The sequence below is a fragment of the Capsicum annuum genome, chromosome 10 (assembly GCF_002878395.1).
Source record: "Capsicum annuum cultivar UCD-10X-F1 chromosome 10, UCD10Xv1.1, whole genome shotgun sequence".
NCBI classification, from domain to species: domain Eukaryota; kingdom Viridiplantae; phylum Streptophyta; class Magnoliopsida; order Solanales; family Solanaceae; genus Capsicum; species Capsicum annuum.
Genome location: NC_061120.1, coordinates 155,433,638 through 155,444,435, shown reverse-complemented (window position 1 = coordinate 155,444,435; position 10,798 = coordinate 155,433,638). Strand labels below are relative to the sequence as shown.

At 35.6% G+C, this 10,798-nt stretch overlaps 1 protein-coding gene across 6 annotated transcripts; it reads right to left on the bottom strand.

Annotated features, from left to right (window-relative positions):
* Positions 1-1,976: 1,976 nt before the first annotated feature.
* On the bottom strand, positions 1,977-10,388 carry LOC107852444 (serine/threonine-protein phosphatase 7 long form homolog). Of its 6 annotated transcripts, none has more exons than XM_047398231.1 (7): positions 6,150-7,327; positions 4,864-5,841; positions 4,692-4,784; positions 4,537-4,608; positions 3,914-4,446; positions 2,927-3,098; positions 1,988-2,505 (listed from the first exon to the last, which is right to left on the bottom strand). In XM_047398231.1, exons 2-5 carry the CDS (start codon positions 5,008-5,010, stop codon positions 4,318-4,320), a joined length of 441 nt encoding a protein of 146 aa, XP_047254187.1. In that variant the 5' UTR covers positions 5,011-5,841; positions 6,150-7,327; the 3' UTR covers positions 1,988-2,505; positions 2,927-3,098; positions 3,914-4,317. The 6 variants fall into 6 exon arrangements, with proteins under 6 accessions (XP_047254185.1, XP_047254187.1, XP_047254188.1 ...); XM_047398232.1 differs by lacking the exon at positions 2,927-3,098 and having other exon boundaries at positions 3,914-3,972; positions 4,101-4,446; positions 4,864-5,778; XM_047398229.1 differs by lacking the exon at positions 2,927-3,098 and having other exon boundaries at positions 1,977-2,505; positions 4,692-4,787; positions 6,150-10,388.
* Positions 10,389-10,798: the final 410 nt, after the last annotated feature.

The following is a 10,798-nucleotide window of genomic DNA, read 5'->3' as shown; positions in this document are numbered from 1 at the left end:
TAGAGGAGTATGTTTCTCCGCTAATGATGTGGTGAGCAATTTGTAAATGTGATAAATAGAAATAGGCTTATTTTCTAAGGGACGAATTCGACCATACCATTTTTTTCCCGACAAATCAGTATAGCACCCAAATACTTTTGCAGGATTTTTTGAAATCCTCTCATTTTTTATTTTTCTAATATCTAACCAACTTTTCATTGGAGCTTGGTGTAATGTATTCTAAGATGTTATATTTTTCTTTATAATTATAATGTTGTATTTATAACATAAAGAATAAAGATATTTGTTAAAATTGTGCTAATAAACTTGTATTGTTAATTAGAAACGCCAGTCCATCAGTCAAAAGAGGAGTGTTTAGTTCAAAGTGCATATATTATGTGCACTATGTAGCATGTAGGTTGTAGAAGATGAGTCATATAAAGTTGTGTTGTCAATCAGGGACGTCAATCCATCAGTCAAAAGAGGAGTGTACAGTACAAAGTGCATATTTGAGGAGTGTACAGTACAAAGTGCATATATTATGTGCACCATGTAGGCCGTAGGTTACAGAAAATGTGTTGTGTTATCAATCAGGGACATCAATCAGTTAGTCAAAAGAGGACTGTACAGTACAAAGTGCATATATTATGTGCACCATGTAGCCTCTAGGTTGTACTATATATCAGTCTTCTCTATGTATCGTCCATTAATTTCAAAATATCTACAAAGAATTTTCCTTCAACTTCCTCTATCACTTTCATTTGCTTCTATAACCTTCAATTTAGTGCTCCATGAATTATAATAGAAGGCTTCTTTGTGCCTGTGGATCTCCTCCAGTTGTTAGAATTTCATGGTCAGATGACAACCCTGGACGTAGATTCCTCGGTTGTATGCATTATGGTGTAAGTAATTTTTATATTTTCTATTTTTATCTTTTTTTTCTTAATAAGTACTTTTTGCAACTTTGTTTTTCATGAACTGCAGTCCCTATTTCGTACTCCTTGCAACTTTTTTGATTGGTATGATCCCGAGTTTTCACGTCAAGCAAATATTGTGATCCTGGGCTTGTTGAAGCAGACTTACAAACAACAAAAGGAGCTCAAGGCCAAAAGGATCTTAAAGCTAATTTTGAGCATTAGTTTGATATGTAATCTGATGATGTTCATTTACTTTTTGTGTCGTTGAAAGATAATCGTCTATTTTACCACAAAATAAACATGTTTTCTAGTTTTTGAACTCAATACATTCCAATCTAAGAATGAATTCTTGCGATATAATCTTTGGATGAGACAATTAAATCATTATTAACATAAAATTCTATTCTATAGAGTGTTAAAACTAAGTAGAATTTTTTTTTTTCTTTATGAATAACCTATTTACAAAATTAATGCTTGTATGCAATTTTTTTTTTGGAATTTAAGCAATAAATATTTTTTTATAACTAAAATTATTTGGAGGGATATTATTATTTTGATAGTATTTGTCTTTACACATACTAATCTCATAGTATTATAACTCATGTATTACTAATACCGCCATATGTGATGTATTAGTAATACACCCTATAATACCCTTAAAAGAATGCCCTATTCTCCCCAGCTTCTCTAAGACAGTGTGTAGTACTCTTTAAGGGGCCATTTGGTTTGAAGATAAGTTATACCGGGATTAGTTATAGTGGGATTACAGTTGTACATTGCAACTATGTTATCAAAGAATTAGAATATCGATTGGCTAATGTTAGTCAATCCAGTAGCATATCAAAAAAGAAATGAACTTTTTCCAGGATAGTTTCTCAAGAGAAATCAAGCTCCTGCATGTGCATTGCTACTAAAACATAATTGGTGAGAGATTTTATTTAATTAAATTAATTATTTTGGAGGGAACTATCTTAATTAACCGTTTAATTATCTAAAAACACTTTGTATTAGTTGTCAGCTTGTGTAGATAATCATTGAGAATGGTTCATTAAGCAACCAGCACATGCTAAAGGATAAAAAGGTGAGAAATATTTCTTGCTCAAGTGAAGCTGGTTAATAAACATAAAGTTAAACATAAACACCAACTAGACATCACGACAGTGCTTCCAAATCTAGACAATAGCACCAATTGTCATCGGCACGATAAAAGTTGGCTAGCAAAACAATCGTACATTAAGCTACATTGCTACATTGTCTGTTACATACCAAAATTTCAGCAAAAACAACCTAACCATAGAAATCTAAGATGTCATCCTGATTGAAGATTTTCCAGTTTGTGTCTAGTTTGAATTCCAAGAGCCATTGATCTTGTTCTCACAGCACTTTGCTTTGGGAGTTCTTGTCCAGTTTGTGCTCTTGTTTGAATTCCAAGAGCCTTCGATTTTGGTTTCACAGCACTTCGCTCTGGAAGTACTTGTTTGGTAATTGCCTTCTTTCCTTCCCGCTTGCGCTTCAAGTCCTTGATTGGTTTGTATCCAATATCACCTGTGACCTTGGCAGAATCCAACACCTTACGTGTGGAGACTAGTCTGCTGTTAGACTTCCTTGGCTGCAATTAAAGATTCATAAAATGGCTAAAAAAGGACTAGTTCTAAAGTGATTAACAAATACTTACACCAACACCTGTAAGCAGACTCGAAAGAGAAGATAAAAGAAGTTGCATTTTCCAAAGAAATTTGATTCAATTCATTAAAGATGGCACAAAGTGTACAAAAACACACGAGGTAGAGAAAATTATAAGTGTAAAATATTGCACAACAACAACAACAAAATTGATAAATGGTTTTATACAAAAAACCTATTATATAGGAGGTCAGTTATCAAACTGTTGCAGGAGGTGAGGTGGACATAAAACAACAACAACAACATACCCAGTGTATTCCCACATGGTGGGGTCTGAGGAGGGTAGAGTCTACGCTAATAAAGAACTAGTAATAAGACAAAACTAAGATTTCATGGGAGTAACATACTTTATCTTACTCGATACCTCCTTTGGAAAACGGCAGCATTGACTTTAGCCTAGTCCTTAGGCACCAGAAAGCCTCTTCTATCAAACTTAAGCATACAACACAACTGTAATCACTTCACTTTAACTAACTAATAAGCCTTCCTCAAACTAGAAGCAGGCAACCACTACCTGACCTGCCCAAAAATGAATAGACCCAAGCCGATTCTGTTACTAGGAATACCAAAGGTAAACAATTATTATACAAGAAAATTAAAAAACAACAACGCATCAATTTAGGAGGGCCCTTTAACTCCTATATATGATATAACAGGACAGAAAGATTAGTTTTATCCTGCAGAAAAAAGATTATACAAAATGCTTCACTTTCATGCTTTCTCCCTCCCATTGTTATTGAATTGATATGAAATTAGCAAGCTAGTCATAGAACATAACTATATATGCTCTTGAGAGTCATCATACACATTTATAATGGATGTGTATATGATTGAAAACTGAATAAATGTGTGTGTATATGATTGAAAACTGAAACATGGCTCAAATCAGAGAGGACCTATTGACCATGTCGTAGAGCTGAAGGTTTTCAATTAAACACTGTCCAAGGGAACCCTTTAAAGAGTACTACACACCTTTAAAGAATGCCGTATTTTTTCTTTATACGTCCCTCCCTTAAAAGGTTTTCAATGATCTATTTACTTGTCGTATTTTTTCTTTTTCACAAAACAGAGTTTTTTCTAAGAACTGTGGCCTGTAACAAGTGTGAAACATATCAATTGAATTGAAGTTGATGAAAATTATTTCTAGTTATCTTTTACGCGACGAAGACTTTTTTTTAATAATGACTAAAAGAACATAGAAAACAAACACTAACATTAATGTATTCCAGCTCAATTGGTAGGGTTGAGAGACTTGTATCTTAGTTCACAAGTACAACACTCCAAACAAATTTCCCGGTCATAGAAAAAAATACTTCTAGTAATATTTAGTGTACCTGCACTGCATGATGTTTCTGCACACTTTCTTTAATAGAACTTCAAGAGAGATTGTAATCTGTGAATTCAAAATTCAAAAGTGATTAATAAAGGACAACTTGAACATTACTGTAACAAACTCTACTTGTGATCCATCATTACACACATTTTAAGAGCAGACATTACTACAGCTTAAAAACAACTTACTTGCAGTGAGTAGCAATGCTACTAATCCCATCAGTGGTAAAACCATCACAACTAAATAATGAAAGAACCTTAAATCTTGAATTCGGATAAATATACAGATTCCCTCGGCAGACCGGTACACTAAAACTCCCGCTATGCGCAGGACAACACTGGTATTCTAAAACTATACCGGTATTCTGTCAGGATATTTACATAACTATGTGCCGCAACTCCTAAATCATATCGACTCCCGCGGCCTAAGCCCCCCATGCGTATCATAGTATCCATCCCTGTTGTCTCTCCTCTTTATAGCAGCAACCGGATCAGCACAATGTTTGCTTTTACGATTCTTCATATGTGCCGGAACCTACAAACAATAATTACACATAAGTAGATAATGTCAAGCTAATTATATTAAATAATTTATGAGTATTGGAATATATATTGCAATAATTACCCGTGTCTCCTCCATCACATCTATTGGTCCATGAGATGCATCCTGAACAACAGAAGCTGCTAAATCTGGAATCTAAAAAAATACAGAAAAAATGATGTGTTAACATATTATAAATACGAATAGTCGCTCAAAATTTATTCTTTCAAATTACTGACCTTCCTGTCAGAGGGAAGCTCTGCGACTGTCTGGGGAACCATTTTGGGGGTTTGAACCGGAATGGATGACGTGGTGCAAACCAAATCCTGAGTCTGCTAAACAATTTATTATAAGAAAAATAGATAATAAAAACACAAAAAAAAAAATAATGAAGTAATTGTTAATACTAACCGCAACATCTCCAAACTCTGCGGAGCCAAAACTCAAACGTAGAGTGCATGTCAAGTCTCGATAGGGCATGTAACAATATGACTGTGGGTTGGGTTCATCAACCCAAGCAGGTGCAACATATGTCGAGAAATGATGGGACTCGGGCATGGATGAAGAACCTGGCGTGAACGGTGATGGTTCAAAAGGTGGCGAATGAACTTGATCATGATGTCCAACTGGGTCATCATCTGTCGCTGCTTCAGGCTCTGGCTTAGGAGCCGAAAGTAATGGAACGTCTTCTACTCCCTCGTGTATGAAGACACCGTATCCACGTCCACGTCCTCAACCACGTCCTCCTCTATGCACAACTGCATTACCACGTCCACATCTTCCCCTCCCTCGTCCACGCATCCTGAGTAGCTGTTAGTAGAGTTCGTCCGGAACTGCAGGCCCTGAAAGGCCTAATTTGCCTGGTCAAAAATCCTTCTAATATCATCAGAAATCTCCGTTCCATGCTCCCTAGTCTCTGGATTCGGACTCAACGTCCAAACTAAAGTCATGTCGTACAGCTGCTTAAGGCTTCTACGCATCGCCTCATGTGAAGAGCAATCGCGACGCACCTAGAACCTCTGAGAGTGGGGTTGCCCAATAACAACCGACTATGTCGCAAAACCACCCCATAGAGGCATTTAAATTGGCACCGTGATGTACCTCCACAACTGTAGGTAGCCAATGGTTCCACATATAAATAGATTGGTTATGTTCTGCAATGAACTGTTGGTCAACTAGAGATCGATCATCATGCCTAGCATGATTTGCTTGCCATAGAGGAGCCTCTGGAATGTGTTGTGGAAGATCGAACTGTCGCATTACTCTGTCTGCTTGCCACTCTATGAATTCTAAGCATAACATTGGCACTCGCGTCCACCACATCGCCTGACCAGATGTGCAACAATGAGGTAAAGTATGAAAGATGTCACGATAAGGTGTCCACATAAACTGAAACAACAAAAAATAGTCAATGTTAAAGCAAACATAAAGAAACAAAGAGAGAATACAAATCCTGTTTAATGTTATCTATTTAACACTCCATGTCACGGATAATTAATAAACTTATTAAATTAATCTCCTACCAATACTTACTCGCAATCAAGTTTCTAGCGGAATAAATTATAAATTTTAATGGTGTAAAATATATATACACATTGCCACACGCGGCACGATACATGAATATATGACTCATCACAACACAACGCAATACACTAAAAATCTGACATCGCACGTCACCAAACATAAAGAAAACATACCTGCTCTCTCATGGGGACTAGGGCGTGGTGTACCTCTGTATCGCGCTTACGCCTCTTACCTCGCGTTCACTTTCTTCCATATGGCATCAAAAGCTCATCCGCATCAATATCACCAACCGGTACTGGTTGGAAGGGCAGGACCCTCTCCCAAGTCCATATCTAAAAGTTACATAATAGTTAATGTTAACTAAAATAACGAACAAACAAACTGAAACTAACATTATAAGATAACATAACTGGAGTAGAGGAAGGAATCCTCCAAGTTTGATCCCATCAATCGGTATCCTACAAAGACACCAGTAAAGATAGGCAAGAACAGCACTGCCCCAGCTGTAGGTCCCCGTCAAATCGAGATCAATAACAAAATTCAAGAATCGCAAACTCAAGGAACTCCCCGATGTGTTCGGGAATAGGATAGCTCCTAAAATCAACAACATTAATAGTCGAGCTATCCTCAGAACCCTATCATCAAGAGTCGCATCAGTAATAGGATCTTGATTCACCTGCTGCCGAATATACTTGATTAATACACTAATGTTAAGGAGGATATTCCCTGTAAAATCACCCGGTGCAGGAGCGAATCCAGTGTGAACTTGTAACAACCTATCCCAGTCAAAATTACGGTATAGTAGATTTGGAAATACCACAGGTAATCCCTCAACACGTAGTCCAAACAAAATTTGGACATCTTGTAGGGTCATAGTAACCTCTCCATAGGGTAGGTGGAAAGTGTACGTCTCTGGCCTCCACTGCTCAATCATGGCCGTGATGAGACTATGGTCAAGCTGTATCTTACCTACCCTGACAACATCCCATAACCCCACCCTGGAAATATACTCTATGACGCGCTGATGGGGGCGGTTATCAAAAAACGTCCATGCCGCGTCACATATTTTTGGTTCCACAGCCTCATTACAATCAATATTTTCATTCCACAACTTTTGTGATCTGTGACTCGCTTGTAATTTAAGTAATGACTTATCAATGGTCCCAGGATGCAATATGTGTTGCATTATATAGACCTATACACCAAATTTCATTAACATTAGAAACTATTTCTTTATATTATATTATAATTTCGTTACCACTAGGGTCAATCAAGAGAGATGAAGAAAGGCGACAAAAATGATGATGTTAACGTTCAATTCATTAGTATTTCAATCTTTGAAAGTTGAAACATAATGGACTAATTGTCATTCTTAAATTCATTTGCATTTTCCATTAAAATTCCTTAACATAAAAAAATAGAATTCTAGAAACAGGCAAACTGATAGTCAACATTGATTGTCAATTCCTTCTTAATTTAATACTAGTATGTTAAAAACTTTAGTCTTCCTTTTGGACAAGCACAACATGCCTTTTCCATTTCAAAACTTTAGTCACCCTTTTGGACAAACATATCATGCCTTTTCCATTTCAAAAGTTTAGTCACCCTTTTGGACCAACAGCTAGAGCAACAAACATCTAAAATTACCACAAAGTCTAGCATCAATTCTTAAAACCCCATTATTCTCCTTTTTAACCCCCAATTTACAGCATGTTTAAGAGCATGACTTTTTTAAAAAAATCACTTTCAAATAGATAAAGCTAACAAACTTCAAATCGATCAAAAGTACAACTTTAACATGATTAAAAAATGATCACATACATACAACCACGTTACAATCCATTTTTTTTCATTTTGAATATATAGCAATAAACAATATAAAAAATGCACCTTTTAACATAATTAAAAAATTAAATTTCAACTAACAATGGGGTAAAACTAACCTTTTTTTAATGCTTTTATACCACTTTAACCGACAAAAGTAACAATAAACTTCTGGATCATCAAAGGACCACCACTGTTGAATTTTTTTTTCAAATAATACAAACTGAGGGGACCATTACAATCAAAGTGGGGGACCAAAATATTGAAAGTTTAAGAGAGATAAAAGGGGAAAACGACCTAATTTTTAGAGAAATGGGGGGGGGGGGGACCAACGGTCTTTTTTAGAGAGAAAATTGAAATGGGGAAGATGAAAAGTGAAAATGTGAATCAGGTTTGTAAAAAGTGAATACATATTGTGCACTTATTAAGTGCACAATCCATTTTTTTTGGATTGTGTACTTTTTAAGTGCACAATCCATAATTGGTTCTTTTTTAGTTGTAGGGCATATTTTGGTTCCGGGGTCACTTTTTGTTTTGTACATGTCCCGTCGTAGAGCGCAAATGGCCCCACAATCTCCGAGGCAAAAGGAATTATGCATGAGTCATCAAGCCCACAAAGTAAACCTTGACTTTTCATTTAACATTACTTCGTTGTAATTTATTTGTTGATTTGGATTTGGTACGAACTTTAAAATTAATTGTTTTCTAAATGTTTGTGATGTTAAGCTAAACACAGAAGAATGTATTAAAATATTTTATAGATTTATGGTGTTAACTATGTCATGAAGAAAATTAAAATTAAAGAGATATAGAAAAAAGAATAAAAATCCTTTTTGAAATAAATTTTTAAAAGAAATTAAAAGGAGGGAGTAGTATTTAGAGGTGGCAATTAAGTGGGTTGGGTTAAATTTGGACGGGTCAGAATGGGTTAAGATAATAAACAGGTCAAGACCCAACCAAATGCAATTTTATTTGGGTCAAAATATGTTTGGTCAAAATGCATTAGGTGATGAGTTATAACTCATCCCACCCAATTTTTACTAAGTCTTTATTGATTTATTTACTCTTTAATAAATTTTTAGTACCTAATAAAATTATATCTTTTTTATTGCGATTAAAGATGACATATGAAATAGAAAAAAATCTTTTAAAATATTTTAGGTTGGAAGTACATACTTTATATTTTCCGTTCACTTTTACTTGTTCACTTTACTAAAAATAGATATGTAAATTTTCTTGATAATCGTGGTATCCGGGATAGCTTTTGCGTACCTCGACTAAATCCACGTGAAACCTATCACCTCCCACCAACAATAGGTACCAGATACTTTGTCAACCAAGGTTTAAACAAATGAGAAGAATCACCTAGTGTTTTTTTTTCTCTGCTGGGATATAGACCTGCGACATTTGGTTCTCAATCCACTTCGTTATTACTAGGTCACACCTTTAGTAAATAGATGTTCATTATTACTTCTACCACACTTACAACTAGCTAACTCTAGTCACTGATCCTAGACAATTCCACCCAGGACTTAGCACCACAAACGATGAGAATAAGCACTTGGCCAACTTACAAACGACTCGAACAACTAACTCCAGTTGCTTCAACTCGAGCTAAGACTTGGACAAGATACACATCTACTATCCTTTACAATCAGGAGTACATTTACAATATAAGAATAAGAACATAAAAAAGTCAACACACCACAAGACTACAAATGAGCACTCAATCAGGTCCCTTGTATGAGTTGTGTTCGATGGACGACTTTTGCTGCTAAAGAAGACAAATTTGATTTTGCAAAACTAGGTTTTGTTGTATGTACTAGAAATTACCCCTATGGTGACGGTTGTAAAACTATTGAAACAGACAAAAAAATCATTGCCATAGCTCTACCGCAACGGTTCAACAAGCGTCCTATAGGTGGACGTTACAATAGGTCTATGGCAACGGTTTATGCGACGATTGTCTGAACCGTCGCCATAAGTCGAGCTATGACGACAGTTTCAAACAACCGTCTTTATAGCTTGACCTATGGCGATGGTTATTTTTTGACTTATTGAGACGCCTATTTTAATCTATTGCAACGGTTACTAACCGTTACAATAGATTCTATTGCAATGACATTAAACCATTGCAATAACATCTATTGCAACAGTTTTGTTATTCTGTCGTAGAACTTTTTGAGTACCTATTACAATAGCAACTATTTTATTGATCTTTTGTGACAATTTTTTACTACCTATTGCAACGGTTTATAGATCTATTGCAATGATTGTTGCCACATAGCCATGGTTATATGTGTTGGAGTATATGTATTGATCATAAGTTAGGTATATATGAGTTTAAGTATGAGTATTGATTATTTTGAGATGGTTTCAAGTGTATAGTTTGATTATATGTGTATAGGAATCGACTTTATTTATACCGGAATTTGTTCGTCGAAGTTTCTATGCGAAGTTTATCGAGTTAGCTTTCCAACGATATAAAGATTTCTGAAAACAGATGAGTATCGGATATAAGCGAGCATGTTCGAAACTTGAAAACGGTGGACGCAATGAACAGTAAATGTGCAGAAATTTTCTGCACACAAAAGTACTGCAACCAAACAGATTTTTGGGTCGACTTTAAACGATCATAACTCCTTGTAAAAAATGAACTGTGTGAGCTGCTATATATCGATGAGAAGCCCTGAGAGTCTTCTTTCTAATGCAATTGGTTTCACCCAAATCCATTATCGGAGCAAAGAGTTATGGTCGATTTACTTTAGCCTATCAAAACAGTCTACCATGGACAGATTCGGATTTACTTAAATTTTAAGGGCAATATGGTCATTTTCCATCACCTCATAGACGAAAATTGGTCATTATATACATATACTTAGCCTCATATTCATCATTTATCATCCAAATTATTGAAGAATAAGAAACCCTAGCCTAAGTTCAACTCCAATTATCTTGTGATTCAACCGTAGAAAATCCAAATTGATTCCGTTGTTGT

Coding starts and splice junctions, on each gene's coding strand:
- LOC107852444 (XM_047398227.1), bottom strand. CDS start 7,162: ATGCAACACATATTGCATCCTGGGACCATTGATAAGTCATTACTTAAA.